Below are 18,403 nucleotides of genomic sequence, written 5' to 3'. Positions count from 1 at the left end.
GAATATTAAAGCATATTTGTTCTTTAACAGCTGCGGGTACATAAATGAGACTTGACCAGTCAAACCATGCCAGTAATTGATATTGTAAGCAACGGTCCATACGACCTAGGTTGGTTGGTTAGATTGTTGTTTAACGCCGCACTCAGCAATATTCCAGCTATATGACGGCGGTCTGTAAATAATCGAGTCTGGACCAGACAATCTAGTGATTGATATCATGAACATCGATCCATGCAATTGGAATCGATGACATGCATCAACCAAGTCAGCGAGCCTGTCAACCCGATCGCGTTAGTCGCCTTTTACGACAAGCATAGTCACCTTTTACGGCACCTTATCCTGAATATGTCAGAAAATCATTGTTGAAATGAATTAAAAACATCTTTGTATTGTCAGTCTTCATTTAATTTATATATCTTATTTCAAAAAATATATTTTGTACATAAATCATGAACATATGAGAATGAATGGCTTGCAAATACATTTCTAAAAAAGAAAATATTTATATCCGAGGGGTTCCATACTCTTACATCAGGAAGAAGCGATTGAAGCCTACGCTAGTATGGCGGCGATTTATAGCCCGTTTTTATAATGTATTATAATGTATCGTCATAGCTATTAATAGTTCCATTCTATACTGAACCGCAAAAGAAATGTCACCCCAAGTAACATTGCATGAAAAGTTGTCATTTAAATATCTGGGTAATTTTTGTCAAAGTTTCTAAAATTTAACATTACCTTGTCCTGAAAAATGAAATTTAAAGATAAAACACCCAAAGCAGATGACAATAAAACAGATCGCCTAAACGCATCAAGGCAACGGCCATGGTAACCCGATGCACGTGAGCAAATTGAAATGGCGTGCGTTCCCCCATTTCTTGCCCTATAAAAATCCACCCAGATCGGATAACATTCATTCGTTATTGAATTGCTACCACATGCTAAGATTGACAAGAAATCAGCGACAACAAGCCTTTGGGCGATTGTAAGCTAGACAAAGCGCCCGGCAAGGAGCCAAAACATTTCAATGGTATCACTGCATCTCGGTACATTGATCAAGTCTTGAGACCACACAATATACTTCATTCCAGTGTTTGACACGTCGCCGCAACCACGAGTTTCAGCATGATAATGCCCGTGGCCACACTGCGAGAGCAACAACATACTTCCTCCGGCAGATTGGCATCAGAATGGAACGGGCCTGCCCTCAGTCCCGATTTAAATCCCATTGAGCAACTGTGGGACGAGATTCAAAGACGACTGAATGACGTCCGACCAAGGCCGCCAACTGCAGCTGAACTGCGTCAGATACTGATTTGTGATACCATTTTCTCAGAGACTAGTGCTGTGTTTCACTTTAAGAACATTTGATGATCAGTCTTGTCAAGTTTCATCTATTTAATATGTCTCAAAGAATGTTTACAGTGTTTGGTAAAATAGGGTTTCTCATATATCTATCCATGGTGACATTTCTTTTGCGGTTCCGTACTAGTCATTAGATATAAATCTTTGATAGCCTGGTTGTTTACCTGTCCTTTCTTGACAGGTTTTTATACAGTCTATATATCTTAGTTATTGGCATATAACTATCTTTCGTTATGATATGCCTGAAATATTGCCGATGTGACGTAAAATTTTAACACACTCACTCACCAGTAGTACCCACTCTCACAATTGGCGTAAATATGTAAGTGTTTGCTAGTTGCCTGACGCCGCACCTCGGTACTCCTGCCTTGCGACGGCGGCCTGTAAACAAGCCAGACAATAAATCTTGAATGTTGCTAATTATAAACAGCTCTTTAACGCCCACTTACAACACGCTACTGGAAGAGGTTTTGTGCACACTGTTAAACGCACATATCAAACAGTAATGTGATAGCCACTGTGGTAAAGCAGGTTTTGGGACCTTATCCATTCTAATTTAAACGAATGTCAGGTCTCCCACGTGGAATGTTCTCACACGAGCCAACCGTCGTCATGTCGACAATCCTTCTGTTTATCTGCTCCTAAAAAAGCCCTAGCTACCCGACTGTCCGCGATATTACCGTTGGGCCAGTGTTGGCAGTCTTTGAATTCAAGAGGACCACATAGAGTGATTGACTCAGGCAAATTGGGGAGTTGCTTTTCAATTTGACAACGTGCCTAAACTGATCAGTATACGTGTATATTCAACGTGACAGAAGCTGAAACTGACCCTCGCTTTGGGTCGGGTCGACATATTGAGAGTGATCTATCCCGAAGTAATGAAGTATTTTCAGCTTTGTAAGGTGAGAGATTGCTACGTGTATGTTATCAGTTTCATGTCGTGTAATGTTTCGGCAAAACGGTTATATGTTTCTTCAGTCTCAAGGTCGTGTATTTAAACCAACAATTTTAACCTACAAAATATTAGGTCACTTTCGTCGCTTGAACGATGTCACTGATTTCATGTCGTTGTTTAAGATTTGTTATTTTATGTTCATGATTCAATCACCTGTATGTCAAGTTATTATTATTGACATTTATCGATAAGAACTGACTTATTGAGGTATAAACGTGAAGCTGGTGTCCACACTGAGTTAGTCCACTAGGGGGGCATGGGTGGCCCAGTCGTCTAAGGCGCCGCGATTCGCTGTGCAGAGTTGCGTCCCTTGGGCACGCCAGAAACCTATGATTGTGGGTTCGAATCCCGGTTCGGCCCGATTATGTTTCTAGGTTTGTCAGCACCATACCCGTGCTCGTAGGTTTCACCGAAGTGGTTAACGTCTGAGAACTGCATCACTTCGGGCTTTCCTCCCACATTAAGCTGACACGCCGTGATATAACTGGAATAATGTTAAAAGAGGCGTTTTATCCAACTCACTCAATTAGTCCAATGTTGAAAAATAGTTTTATACCACGTTCATTCCCCGCTAAGATGATAAGGTGACATAGCGGCGAACATGTCATGCACTCATTCGACTGTTGTCAGGTACGTCGATCGATAGCGACCAAGTCACAATGACACGAACACCGTTGATGGTCTAGATATCGAGTTCTATTTATAACTGATTCAACACTTGTTTCGGCCGCTGCTTCAACACACACAATTTCTTGTGTGAAGGAAGGAGACGGGCAATTTATTTTATGTCAACAGACTTTCATGACATCAAGCATTACTTACAGAGAGACGACTTATAGCTTGAACATTACCAGGTGTGTCGTTAAACCAAAAACAAAGTAAATATAAGCGACAAAACCATCATAAGAGACCATGGCACGATTCCAACTAAATCATATCCAAAAGCGGACAAATCCACCACCTCGTGGCACAAGTTAAATGCGCTGTACAAGCTTACAATACCCAAAGCGGAAGGAAGCGTATTTTACGAAAATAGCAATCTGTGAAGAAACGAAATCAATGAATCGTTGCAACCGCCTTTTCTTACATTTTGAGGAGATACACAGGAGATGAGTCTTTTCAAAGATAAAACGTTTTTAGACCTGATATTAAAGGCACAAATGGTATGGTAAAGTTTTGTGAACTCTAGTACATCTAAAATCCAATCAGATTGAATGTCCATATGTCTGCCAGGCAGGTGCTCTGTCCGGCTGACATATGTCTTTTCTTTGTTTTGTTTTTGAGAAATACAAGATCGACAACTTGTATATTAGTTTGAGCCAAGGTAGTGCGGTTCAAGGATGAGTTGCTAGTACTTGTATACCGTGTGTTGTGCATGTCGTTGTGGGTTCTCGAGTGCTGCTTTAATTTGATTTGTGTGTGTTTGTTTGTTTGTTTGTTTGTGTGTGTTTGTGTGTGTTTGGGGTGATAAAGGAGGGTTGGTTTAGATTGTTAGAATGTATTAAGTTATCGCATTCAAATTTGTGTTGTTATGTATTTTTATAAGTACCACTTTTTCATACAGGTCAGCGTATAAACATACGATGGAGAGGCAATCCTTGGTCGAACATCATATGAGGTACAAGGCAATAAAGTTATTTATCACGTTGATATAATTTTGGACACTATTTCACAAGGGACTCTGCTGGGATCAGGCTATTCTTAATACCATAAGCATCCCCCCTTATGAAGCAGAGGAAAAAAACGTCGCCATGCATTCTTTTCACGCTTCCGGGTTCTTCGTAGTCTGACTTTATTTTCAACTCTATGGTCTTTTAATGTGCACATTCGATGTATAAAATCCACATTGCCTTAACACATATCTTTGATGTTTCATTGATAGGATTATTACAGTGTCCCCATCACTCTAATCATATGTTTATGTCTATTATTCCTCGTGAAAGTTAATTGATATACTTTCAGAGAACTGACGACTCATGATCAGCAACTACCAGGCGGAACAGGGGAACAGATCACCATAAATGCAACAAACTGTTCGTTCATACAACAACCAAATTTGAAGTCTGGTAAGCCATTATTGTGGATAATCTACCGAGTTTAAGTGCATAAATATCGAGGATATCATGTGAGATCACTGTGCGTGTAGTTCTACAGAGGGTCAATGTAGTCATTTGAGGGTAGGTGGTCCCTTGATGAGTGTCCATGTGATCATCTAAGGTAAGTGTTCCTGTATTCCCTTGATGAACGTCCATGTGATCATGTGAGGTAAGTGTTCCTGTATGCCCTTAATGAGTGTCCATGTAATCATGTGAGGTAAGTGTTCCTGTATTCCCTAGATGAGTGTCCATGTGATCATTTAAGGTAAGTGTTCCTGTATTCCCTTGATGAGTGTCCATGTGATCATATAAGGTAAGTGTTCCTGCATTCCCTTGATGAGTGTCCATGTGATCATGTGAGGTAAGTGTTCCTGTTATTCTCTGAATAAGTGTCCATGTGATCATGTGAGATAAGTGTTCCTGTTTTTCCTTGATGAGTGTCCATGTGATCATGAGAGGTAAGTGTTCCTGTATTCCCTTGATGAACGTCCACGTGATCATGTGAGGTAAGTGTTCCTGTATTCCCTTGATGAGTGTCCATGTGATCATGTGAGGTAAGTGTTCCTGTTATTCTCTGAATGGGTGTCCATGTGATCATGTGAGGTAAGTGTTCCTGTGTTCCCTAGATGAGTGTCCATGTGATCATATGAGGTAGGTGTTCCTGTTATTCTCTAGATGAGTGTCCATGTGACCATGTGAGAAAAGTGTTCCTGTATTCCCTTGATGAGTGTCGATGTGATCATGTGAGGTAAGTGTTCCTGTATTCCCTTGATGAACGTCCATGTGATCATGTGATGTAAGTGTTCCTGTATTCCCTTGATGAGTGTCCATGTGATCATGTGAGGTAAGTGTTCCTGTATTCCCTTGATGAACGTCCACGTGATCATGTGAGGTAAGTGTTCCTGTTATTCTCTAGATGAGTGTCCATGTGATTATGTGAGGAAAATTGTTCCTGTATTCCCTTGATGAACGTCCATGTGATGATGTGAGGTAAGTGTTCCTGTTATTCTCTAGATGAGTGTCCATGTGATCATGTGAGGTAAGTGTTCATGTATTCCCAAGATGAGGGTCCATGTGATCATGTGAGGTAAGTGTTTCTCTAGATTCCTTTATGAGTTCCCATGTGATCAAATAATCAGGTTCACGTGAGCATGCGAAGTCAGTCACTTTCATTGATGTACGCATATGATTCTGCGATTTCGGTACGTGTGTCAATGTGATCTTTCAATGTAGGTTAACATATATTTCCCTTCATTTGTTACCATGTGAACATAGGTAAGTATACATGCAGTTCTCTACGTGTAAATGTTTGATTCCTTTGATGAGTCGCTGAGTATACATGTTGTTGTTTGAATGATTCGCTAGTTGAGTATATGTGTCATTCCTTCAATGAGTTGATGGTTGAGTAAACGTGTCATACGATCGATGAGTCACTGAATATACGTGTCGTTCCTTTAATGAATCGCCAGTTGAGTTTACGTTTATATCCCTTGACGTGTCACTGAGTATATGTGTCATTCCTTTAATGACACAGTTCATGGTTAAAGCGTTCGCACGTAAAGGGTTCGATTCCCGACATGGGTATAATGTGTGAAGCCCATTTCTGGTGTCCCCCGCCGTGATATTGCCGGAATATTACTGGAATATTGCTGAAAAATGGCGTAAAAACCTTACTCACTCACCCACTCACTCACCCATACTAGTTGAGTATACGTTTAGTTCCTTTGATAAGTTGCAGAGTATACGTGTAGTTTCTTTGATGAGTTGCTGAGTGTACGTGTAGTTTCTTTGATGAGTTGCTGAGTGTACGTGTAGTTTCTTTGATGATTTGTTGAATGTACGTGTAGTTTCTTTGATGAGTTGCTGAGTGTACGTGTAGTTTCTTTGATGAGTTGCTGAGTATATGTAAAATTTCTTTGAGTTGCTGAGTGTATGTGTAGTTCCTTTGATAAGTTGTGGAGTTTATGTGTAGTTTCTTTTGATAAGTTTCTTTCATAAGTTGCTGAGTATACGTGTAATTTCTTTGATAAGTTGCTGGGTATACGTGCAGTTTCTTTTGATGAGTTGCTGAGTATACGTGTAATTTTGATTAGTTGCTGGGTATACGTGTAGTTTCTTTTTATAAGTTGCTAAGTATACGTGTAATTTTGATAAGTTGCTGGGTATACGTGTAGTTTCTTTTGATAAGTTGCTGGGTATGCGTGTAGTTTTATTTGATAAGTTGCTGAGTATGCGTGTAGTTTCTTTTGATAAGTTGCTGAGAATACATGTAGTTTTGATAAGTTGCTGGGTATACGTGTAGTTTCTTTTGATAAGTTGCTGGGTATATGTGTAGTTTCTGTGATAAGTTCCTGGGTATATGTGTAGTTTATTTTTGATAAGATGCTCAGTATATATGTAGTTTCTTTGATAAGTTGCTGAGTAAACGTGTAGTTTCTTTGATAAGTTGCTGAGAATACGTGTAGTTTCTTTTGATATGCTTCTGAGTATACGTGTAGTTTCTTTGATAAGTTGCTGGGAATATGTGTAGTTTCTGTGATAAGTTGCTGAGTATGCGTGTAGTTTATTTTTGATAAGTTGCTGAGTATACGTGTAGTTTATTTTTGATAAGATGCTGAGTATACGTGTAGTTTCTTTGATAAGTTGCTGAGTATACTTGTAGTTTCTTTTGATAAGTTGCTGAGAATACGTGTAGTTTCTTTAATAAGTTGCTGAATATACGTGTAATTTCTTTGATAAGTTGCTGGGTATATGTGTAGATTCTGTGATAAGTTGCAGAGTATACGTGTAGTTTCTTTGATGAGTTGCTGAGTATATGTGTAGTTTCTTTGATAAGTTGCTGCGTATACGTGTAATTTATTTGATAAGTTGCTGGGTATACGTGTAGTTTCCTTTGATAAGTTGCAGAATATACGTGTAGTTTCTTTGATGAGTTGATGAGTATATGTGTAGTTTCTGTGATGAGTTGTTAAGTATACGTGCAGTTTCTTTTGATAAGTTGCTGAGTATACGTGTACTCTCTATGATAAGTTTCGGAGTATACATGTAGTTTATTTTGGTAGCTGAGTATGTGTGTAGTTTCTTTGATAAGTTGCTGAGTATATGTGTAGTTTATTTTTGATGAGTTGCTGAGTATGTGTGTAGCACACGTGATGTGTCGCTATGTAGATATATGTGTAGTTTCTTTGATGAGTTGCTGAGTATACGTGTAATTTTTGATAAGCTGCTGATTATACGTGTAGTTTCTTTTGATAAGTTGCTGAGTATACGTGTAGTTTTGATAAGTTGCTGGGTAAACGTGTAGTTTCTTTGATGAGTTGCTGAGTGTACGTGTAGTTTCTTTGATGAGTTGCTGAGTGTACGTGTAGTTTCTTTGAGGAGTTGCTGAGTGTACGTGTTGTTTCTTTGATGAGTTGCTGAGTATATGTGTAGTTTATTTTTGATAAGTTGCTGAGTATACATGTAGTATATTTTTGATAAGTTGCTGAGTATGCGTGTAGCACATGTGATGTGTCGCTATGTAGATATATGTGTAGTTTCTTTGATGAGTTGCTGAGTATACGTGTAGTTTCTTTTGATAAGTTGCTGAGTATAAGTGTAGTTTCTTTGATAAGTTGCTGAGTATACGTGTAGTTTCTTTTGATAAGTTGCTGAGTATACGTGTAGTTTCTGTGATAAGTTTCGGAGTATACGTGTAGTTTATTTTGGATGAGTTGCTGAGTATGTGTGTAGTTTCTTTGATAAGTTGCTGAGTATATGTGTAGTTTATTTTTGATGAGTTGCTGAGTATGCGTGTAGCACATGTGATGTGTCGCTATGTAGATATATGTGTAGTTTCTTTGATGAGTTGCTGAGTAAATGTGTAATTTCTCTTGATAAGCTGCTGAGTGTACGTGTAGTTTCTTTGATGAGTTGCTGAGTAAAGGTGTAGTTTCTTTGATAAGTTGTGGAGTATACGTCTAGTTTCTGTGATAAGTTGCTGAGTATATGTGTAGTTTATTTTTGATAAGTTGCTGAGTATACATGTAGTTTATTTTTGATAAGTTGCTGAGTATACGTGTAATTTTGATAAGTTGCTGGGTATACGTACGCGTGTAGTTTATTTTGATAAGTTGCTGAGTATACGTGTAGTTTTGATAAGTTGCTGGGTATACGTGTAGTTTCTTTGATGAGTTGCTGAGTGTACGTGTAGTTTCTTTGATGAGTTGCTGAGTATACGTGTAGTTTCTTTGATGAGTTTCTGAGTATACGTGTAGTTTCTTTGATGAGTTGCTGATTGTACGTGTAGTTTCTTTGATGAGTTGCTGAGTGTACGTGTAGTTTCTTTGATGAGTTGCTGAGTGTACGTGTAGTTTCTTTGAGGAGTTGCTGAGTGTTCGTGTTGTATATGTATATGTGTAGTTTATTTTTGATAAGTTGCTGAGTATACATGTAGTATATTTTTGATAAGTTGCTGATTATACGTGTAATTTTGATAAGTTGCTGGGTATACGTGTAGTTTTGATAAGTTGCTGTGTATACGTGTAGTTTATTTTTGATAAGTTGCTGAGTATACGTGTAATTTTGATAAGTTGCTGAGTATACGTGTAGTTTCTTTTGATAAGTTGCTAGGTATACGTGTAGTTTCTTTGATAAGTTGCTGAGTATACGTGTAGTTTCTTTTGATAAGTTGCTGAGTATACGTGTAGTTTCTGTGATAAGTTTCGGAGTACAAATGTAGTTTATTTTGGATGAGTTGCTGAGTATGTGTGTAGTTTCTTTGATAAGTTGCTGAGTATATGTGTAGTTCATTTTTGATGAGTTGCTGAGTATGCGTGTAGCACATGTGATGTGTTGCTATGTAGATATATGTGTAGTTTCTTTGATGAGTTGCTGAGTAAATGTGTAATTTCTCTTGATAAGCTGCTGAGTGTACGTGTAGTTTCTTTGATGAGTTGCTGAGTAAAGGTGTAGTTTCTTTGATAAGTTGTGGAGTATACGTCTAGTTTCTGTGATAAGTTGCTGAGTATATGTGTAGTTTATTTTTGATAAGTTGCTGAGTATACATGTAGTTTATTTTTGATAAGTTGCGGAGTATACGTGTAATTTTGATAAGTTGCTGGGTATACGTACGCGTGTAGTTTATTTTGATAAGTTGCTGAGTATACGTGTAGTTTTGATAAGTTGCTGGGTATACGTGTAGTTTCTTTGATGAGTTGCTGAGTGTACGTGTAGTTTCTTTGATGAGTTGCTGAGTATACGTGTAGTTTCTTTGATGAGTTTCTGAGAGTACGTGTAGTTTCTTTGATGAGTTGCTGATTGTACGTGTAGTTTCTTTGATGAGTTGCTGAGTGTACGTGTAGTTTCTTTGAGGAGTTGCTGAGTGTACGTGTTGTTTCTTTGATGAGTTGCTGAGTATATGTAAAACAAAATTGAGTTGCTGAGTGTATGTGTAGTTCCTTTGATAAGTTGCTGGGAATATGTGTAGTTTCCGTGATAAGTTGCTGAGTATACGTGTAATTTATTTTTGATAAGTTGCTGAGTATACGTGTAGTTTATTTTTGATAAGATGCTGAGTATACGTGTAGTTTCTTTGATAAGTTGCTGAGTATACGTGTAGTTTCTTTTGATAAGTTGCTGAGTATATGTGTAGTTTCTTTGATAAGTTGCTGAGTATGTGTGTAGTTTCTTTTGATAAGTTGCTGAGTATACCTGTACTCTCTGTGATAAGTTTCGGAGTATACGTGTAGTTTATTTTGGATGAGTTGCTGAGTATGTGTGTAGTTTCTTTGATAAGTTGCTGAGTATATGTGTAGTTTATTTTTGATGAGTTGCTGAGTATGCGTGTAGCACATGTGATGTGTCGCTATGTAGATATATGTGTAGTTTCTTTGATAAGTTGCTGAGTATACGTGTAGTTTCTTTTGATAAGTTGCTGAGTATACGTGTAGTTTCTTTGATAAGTTGCTGAGTATACGTGTAGTTTCTTTTGATAAGTTGCTGAGTATACCTGTACTCTCTGAGATAAGTTTTGGAGTATACGTGTAGTTTATTTTGGATGAGTTGCTGAGTATGTGTGTAGTTTCTTTGATAAGTTGCTGAGTAAATGTGTAGTTTCTTTTGATAAGTTGCTGAGTGTACGTGTAGTTTCTTTGATGAGTTGCTGAGTAAAGGTGTAGTTTCTTTGATAAGTTGTGGAGTATACGTCTAGTTTCTGTGATAAGTTGCTGAGTATATGTGTAGTTTATTTTTGATAAGTTGCTGAGTATACATGTAGTTTATTTTTGATAAGTTGCTGAGTATACGTGTAATTTATTTTGGATGAGTTGCTGAGTATGTATGTAGTTTCTTTGATAAGTTGCTGAGTAAATGTGTAGTTTCCTTTGATAAGTTGCTGAGTGTACGTGTAGTTTCTTTGATGAGTTGCTGAGTAAAGGTGTAGTTTCTTTGATAAGTTGTGGAGTATACGTCTAGTTTCTGTGATAAGTTGCTGAGTATATGTGTAGTTTATTTTTGATAAGTTGCTGAGTATACATGTAGTTTATTTTTGATAAGTTGCTGAGTATACGTGTAATTTTGATAAGTTGCTGTGTATACGTGTAGTTTCTTTTTATCACTTCGGGCTTTCCTCCCACATAAAGCTGACTCGGCTCGATATGACTGAAATAATGTTAAAAGCGGCATTAAACCCAACTCACTCATGCACACTCATTAGTCCCTTGATGAGTTGAGTATGCCATTAAAGTTTGCATGTAGATTCATGGACGAACCGCAAGGTGAGGTTATTCCTACAGTGTATCAATTTCAAAAGTCTCTTGCTTCCAAACGTTTTTCCTCTTTCCAGAGCCAAGATATGACAGTCGCTACAAGAACCTACGAGGTAAGCATATTTTGTGATAGTATATTTATGACCTAATAGTGACAGACAGTTTTTGACATATCAAATTGAAAATTAGCTAGGTAGTTCATTGAACAACACATCCATCAGTTCTATAAGGTTGAAATAAAACCAGTGCTTTATGCGAAAAGTTCACTTCCATGTGAGTAAAAGTAATTTAAGAAAATATAACAGTAGATTTATCATGTCTGGGTGAGGGTTTAGAAAAGTTGACGTGATATATAGAGGCAAGCTGCGGCACAAAACTTGATCCACAGCATGTAGTTAAAATGACAAGTTTGTCGCTTTCTATGAAAAATCGTTTATAATCAAAATTATTCACACGTTTCAATTTCAACTCCTTTGACTTTAATACAGATTGTCCAGCGTTGTTATCCCTGGCCTATAAAACTCATCTCCTCCCCACTAAAATGTGTCATGTCTTTCAAGGGATACGAAATTCTTCATTAACCTGTCAAAACCTCACATCAATATATAATGTAGTTTCGTAATCGATCATGAGATAACATTGGCATCACTAGAGAAAGTGAGTGAGTATATTAATCCTTTGACAATCACAATGACAATCATTATTACATTGAGTACAAACTTTTAGTCATCATTTCCGATTTAACAGAATCCACTAAACTGCGACTACGGTCGTTTGACAACCGTCGGTTTGTGGAGACACGAGCTTGCCGTGAAGCAAAGCGGCGCCTGGCATGCCACGGGATGCTGGTTATTGTTGGACAGCGAGGCAGTGGCAAGACAGCTCTGGGTCTGCACATCCTAAAATCAGTAACATCGGGATCAAAACCTGTTATCCTGACCAGTCCAGAAGATTGGGGGACCTTACCTCTGCATCTACCAAAGAGGCAACACCCTAAAAGGAAAGTTACTGTTTTAGTGGACAACATGTTTGGTGTCGACAGCATTGAACCCTATTTAAAGGCATCATGGCTGCAGAAATTTAACAGCATTTGGCCCCATGTTGAATTTGGAAGTGTGAACCTGGTTCTTTTGTTTTGTACAGATATTTTCAACACTTGCAAAGAACAACTGTCAGAATATGCAATATTCCAAACCTCACACGTTTTGTCGTTTTCAGATCCGAACTATCAAATAACCCGTAAGGAAAAAATACAAATGGTTCAGAATGTATCTAAAAAAAATCTCACAACAGTAGAAAAATCGATTGTTTCAAAACTTAGCATAACATGTTTTCCGAAGGTCTGTGAATTCTATGCAAGTAGCAGGGAAGCACAAGAGAGAGGCATGCAGTATTTCCAAAACCCCGTTGAATGCTTAGTTAAGCGATGCAAGATACTGAGAGAACAAAATGATGTTCAATACATTGTCTTGGTTCTCCTTGCCGTGATGCAGGGGCGGCTACCAAAGAGTTTTTTCTATCCAGACAGACAGTCTAGTGAAATCAATGACACTGTTCTTGTTCTGAAAAACATCAGAAGATTTGTACCGTTTGATAAAAGTCCATGTTGTCTTGAAGGTGTAGCCAACAGCATGGTTGGGGAGTATTTGTCATACTCAAAATCAGACGGAACATACCGATTTCGTCACCCTCTATGGTATGATTCTGTACTCCTGAGTTTTTCTAGTTTTCATATTAAAGACATAATTGACATATGTCCCACTAGATTTCTGGTTCAATACACAAGAGTCTCTTCGTGTAGTGCATCAGAAGGAAGTCTTGTGTTTCAAGTTCAAATAAACAGCTGCCATTTCCTAGCACAGAGAATAGCTTTTGAACTCACAGACGGGGACTTCTTTTCAGTGTTAAGTCATCCAGCTTTGAAAGACAAACAATTTAATATTCATCTCACAAAAGACGTCTTGAAATGCGAGGGCTGTACACGTATCTGCCACAGAAGAATTGGTCTCTTTCATATTTACAAGGATGTTCCCTTTTCCTATTCCAATAGCAAAGCGTCAATCTTATCAATCTTATTTTCAAAACAGTATAGAAGATGGATGGCCACCTACAAAAGTCTTATTTGTTTGATAATCATGCAGAATTTTAAGACACTAGCAAAGGAAATACTGGTTCAAGCGAGGTTGACACATGATATCAGACTCTTACATTGTGCATGTTTTATGGGGAACAGAGATATTGTCAGAGCGATATTACCTGAAACAAATATAGGTAAAATTGATTTCTCACGTACCATCCTTCCCCTGTGCATTGTATCAGACAAAGAGGACAGATTGTTGATGAGAGGCCTTCTTCAGAGATTCGTACAAACAGAAAGGTTCTATAGTTATTACCTTGGGGATCTGGTGAGTTTGGCAATAGCTGTTCTCAAGGTGAAATATGTAAGTGAGTTAATCAAATATATGAAGGAGAGCACATGTTATTACCAAATGATGATGGACAGGTTTCTCCACCAGTTGCTGGCCCAGTTTTACAACTGTGAAGGTAATTATGGCAACAGACCAGGGATTTTAACACAGATGTTGGAACTTCTTCTGAAGAAGGGCGCTCAGGGTGACTGCAGCAAGATGATGTTCTTGGCATCACAACACAAATCACCGGATGCTCTTAAAATACTATTAAGACACTGCTCAATGGTTGAATACAAATTAAAAGTCCCTGGTGCTCAACAGGTTATTTCACAACAGAATTTTGGCATAGAAGGCAGAACGCTACTTTTGGAAGCCTCAAAACGCAGTATAGAGTCAGTTCAGTTGCTTCTTGATTGTGGTGCTGACGTTAATGCAGTTGATACGAACAGATATACAATTCTGCATTCACACATCATTTATTCCAACCTTGCCGTACTGAATGTGATTTTATCACGAATGACATGTCCACTTCCAGAATATCGGGACAGCTCTTCAGAGACACCTTTGCACATAGCCAGTGCAAATGGTGACATGGAATGTTTTACTTTGCTTCTGAAACAATACCCTCATGTGAATGTACGCACTACCAAGGGTTCAACAGCTCTCCATTTGGCCATATTATCAGAAATTGGCAAAGCTGAAAAGGTACAGACCCTCATCCAAGCTGGAACTGATATCACAATAACTGATAACGATGGGAACTCTCCGCTCCACCTTGCTGCAGTTGGTAACAATATTCAGATTGTTAAAAAACTTATTGACACTGGGGCAAATGTGAATCAGGGAAACAATGACGGAAACACACCTTTGCACCTAGCACTGTCAACACGATCCACAAAAGCATGTGTCAAAATCCTTCTCAAAATGGGTGCTAATGTTTTGTTGGCAAATAAAAATGGTATTACACCTGTCTATGAAGCAGCTGTGACTACACCTGCAGACACTCTTGCAATGTTATTGAAATATTGTCTGAAGAATTCAACAGGTATGTGCAACTTAATTCTACACCCTCTGACAAGTACCAACAATTTTGAAAAAGTGAAACTCCTCATCGATCATGGTTTTTGTCCAACACCAGAATGTGCCCAACAGTGTCTTGTAAAACTTGCAACAGGTAAATACCCAGAAGATATTTCCACTGACTACATATTTGAACGCCAGTATGATCTTACTTCATTCACTTCAATCATTTCAATAATTTCAATGGACCATTTCATGGGATCTGAGATTGACGTGAAAGATACTTGCAGAGTCATTGCATTGCTATGTGACCATGGAGCTGATGTCAATCAAATCATTACTGATAACAGAGCAATCACACAGCAAAGACTAGACAAAACCAAACCCACAATACCTAAAACGTACGAACATGACAATGAAAACAAAACATCAGTGAAATTATCACCCAATGCTGGAATGACAGTTACTCAGCAAAAAAACAGTTATCCTGCCAAAACATTCTCAGATGAAAATGCTCATTCAGAGAGAAACACGATTGACGAGAGAGCAACTGAAAACATACAAACCTTTGCAACAAATGAAACATATCCTGTTACCACTGAAGACACCCAAAGGCTAATCGGTCCATGCTCTTTTGAAGACGATGTATATGCCAACTGCATAATGAATTCTGAAGAAGGTTTCCTTGACGCTGGTGTTGATACCAGTAGCATTAACATAGCATCTAGCACAACTGACAAAGCTCCAATAAAAAGCACGGAAACTGAAAAAGCAGGATTAATAGAAGAGATTATTTCTGAAGAAGGTGCAAATCCCAGGAATGACAATTATTCTGATGCATTCGAAAATATGGTAGGATACACGCCGCTCCATATTGCAATTATTAACAGTAACTGGAAAATGGTGGTGTGTTTACTCAAGAAAGGAGCTGACGTTAGAATACAACCCTCTCGAAAGGAAATCATTCCAAATTATATCTGGGATCGATACATACCATTTGAGGTATTCAAATTACTTATTGAACATGGATGGAACCTAACATTAGTGGGAGACTCAATACAAATGTTTACAAATATTGCATTTAAACACTTATGGAAAACTATGGCTTTGATTTTAGAAAAGGGATTTGTAAATGTAAATTCAAAAGATCAGTGTGGTTCCATTGCACTTCATCGATCATGTCGTTCATTGAAGTGTTTGATGGTGCTGTTAGAACACGATGTCAAGGTCAATATGCAAAATAGGGAAGGACAAACAGCAATGCACATATTGGCTGCCGAAAATCAAAGTCAAGGTAAACTTGATCTGTTGCTGAGGAACGGAGCCGATCCGAACATAAAAGACATGATGGGTGACACCCCACTCTTGATTGCTTGCAGGAGAAGCAAGGGAAGCAGGAGTAAAAAACATATCGAAGAGAAATTGTCGGAAGTTAAAGGGCTTAAAAAGAAAGACATGAGGGCACATTATAACTGGAAGATGTTAACCAGTCGAATGTACCTTAATGGTAGAGTGAAGGTGCTTCTGAAACATGGCGCTGATGGCAATATTAGGAACCGTGATGGGTTTGCTGCTCTCCATGTTGCTGTAGAACGATCCAACTATGAACTGTTGTGTGTTCTGTTAAACGATGGATGTGACGCTAATGTTACAGATGCTAATAGAAACACTCCTTTGAACCTGTTACTGAAACTTGTGGGACAATGTCAACTTGGGAAAGACCCAAATAACATACCAAAACGCAGACGATATATACAGGTTTGGAAGTTTGTGAAGGAACTGTTAGATAGGAATGCTGATGCTGATATCCAGAACCTCGAAGAGGATGCCCCACTTCACCATGCAGCTTCCATGAACTGTCAGCGCTCACTGGAGTTGCTTTTAGAAGCTGGTGTCGATGTGGATGTAGAGGATGCACATGGAAAGACACCTCTACACAGATGTGCACAATCTGGTCATGCTAGGATCGCTAGGATTCTGTTGGTAAACGGTAGTGACGTTAATGCCATTGATGATAAAGGCGACACACCTCTCCATATTGCTGTGAGAAGAAAGCAATACAACCTTGTGAAACTGCTTGTGCAGGAGGGTGCTGATCTGTCTAAAAAGAACACTGATGGTCTCACTGCCTATGATACATGTGTGGAGCTGGAACATTTATGCAATACAGCCTGGTGGATTCATAAGGGACAAAAACTCTTACATGTTCTAAATGCAGTACCATAACGTGGCAACTATGGCTTTGAATTTGCAGGCCCAACACATGACACAAAATAATGTTTATTTTTTATTGTATGATATGCCAATCAAGGCAAACACTATTTTCAAACTTGGGTGTGGGTGTGGGTGTGGGTGTGGGTGTGGGTGTGGTTATGGGTGTGGTAAGAATTTGCCTATTAGTACTATTCCAGCAATATTATGTCAGGGAAAACTTGAAATGGGTTTCACACATTGTATGCATTGTGGGGAATCAAACCTTAGCATTCATTGACAAGCAAACGTTTTAAATACTGGGCCAGCCAATGGCTCCATTTCCTGACCAACGTAACAACCATAAAATGTTTGCTTTATATACAACTGGAGAAAAGCTAAGCACCTCCAGTTATTTTGGCCATGATGTTTGAGAACTTGTGCACTGATCCCAAATCTATGGCATTGAAACCTGAACATGTGTGATTTTGTAAAACAGTTATTCGTTGTCGATATAAAATGGACAACAGTCATGACATATAGAAAGTAACATGTCTAATATTAGTGTTGATTGTATTGTGTTTTTTAATTGTATACTAGTGACTTATGTATGGAGCTGTGGCATGGCCCAGGCAAGTGTGAATAGTAAATTGTTGCTAGAAATAACGGTTATTGTCCTAACACTCTTTCCAATAAATTAAAAAAGAAATACAGGAAAATCCAAGTGATTTGAACAAAATGTAATGTAATCATAAGCAGAGACGTGTATGCAAAAGCGTAGCTTCCTCGGTCTGAAATTTACGATCAGGCTATAGATCCCCAGCAACCCAAGTCATACCATCATACTTGGGACTGCGGCAACTTCGCTGAGTACCCCTGCTACCTGCATGGTAACCCAGCTGGGCTCACATCATCCCCCTACCTAGTGGCGAAAGTTAGTGAAGCCAACAATAGAAATCAACCAGTATACTATAAATAAAACTCTGGTAGGAATAAAACTACTTTGAATGAAATGGTCTTAATATCGTAATAGATAAGATGTATTGTTGTTGTTTTTTAAATATGCATTTAAGATTGCCATTGTTTGACTTGTATTGTTCCACTTTCAATGCATATCCTGTTGAGCGGCTATTACCACATAAAGTTTATGGGTGTGGTGAAAAAATAGGAATATTTCCGTTGAATCTAGGAATGACCTTTAGCGTCATGACTATTCATCGGTTTGATGTCAGATATTATATAACCATATACACTGTGTACCTATATAATCTTTATTTTACCTTATTTTACATGTATGACATATGAACTTTATTTGTTTTGATAAATTACATTGTTTTCTATTTTCGTAATTTTTGTAGCTGTTTCCAATTTGCATATTTGTTATTGTTTGAATCAAACATTTAGTTCTTTATGACTAGTTAAAAGTACATGCGCCTGTATGAGACAACAGTATCTGTGTCTGGAGCTTATCTAACCTCAGCCTTTCATACATACGTGTATGTACATTAATATTCTTATGTTTTCCGGTGTGCTAACTTGAAAATGAAATGTTGACTACCCAAATGAACTATTAATTACAATTCGTGGATCTTCCCTTTAACCGTAAAGGTCAACATGTGC

General features: G+C 38.2%; 1 protein-coding gene across 1 annotated transcript; it reads left to right on the top strand.

The window, feature by feature from the left end:
- Nucleotides 1-1,850: 1,850 nt before the first annotated feature.
- Nucleotides 1,851-18,121, top strand: LOC124115991. The gene is made up of 5 exons (XM_048389515.1): nucleotides 1,851-2,267; nucleotides 3,885-3,938; nucleotides 4,283-4,386; nucleotides 11,240-11,275; nucleotides 11,910-18,121. Exons 2-5 carry the CDS (start codon nucleotides 3,904-3,906, stop codon nucleotides 16,817-16,819), a joined length of 5,085 nt encoding a protein of 1,694 aa, XP_048245472.1. The 5' UTR covers nucleotides 1,851-2,267; nucleotides 3,885-3,903; the 3' UTR covers nucleotides 16,820-18,121.
- The last annotated feature ends 282 nt before the right edge of the window (nucleotides 18,122-18,403 follow it).

The sequence above is a fragment of the Haliotis rufescens genome, unplaced genomic scaffold (genome assembly GCF_023055435.1).
Source record: "Haliotis rufescens isolate VD_foot unplaced genomic scaffold, xgHalRufe1.0.p SCAF_8, whole genome shotgun sequence".
Classification (NCBI taxonomy): Eukaryota; Metazoa; Mollusca; class Gastropoda; order Lepetellida; family Haliotidae; genus Haliotis; species Haliotis rufescens.
Note: the sequence above shows the minus strand (reverse complement) of the source record. Positions and strands in the feature narration are given on the sequence as shown.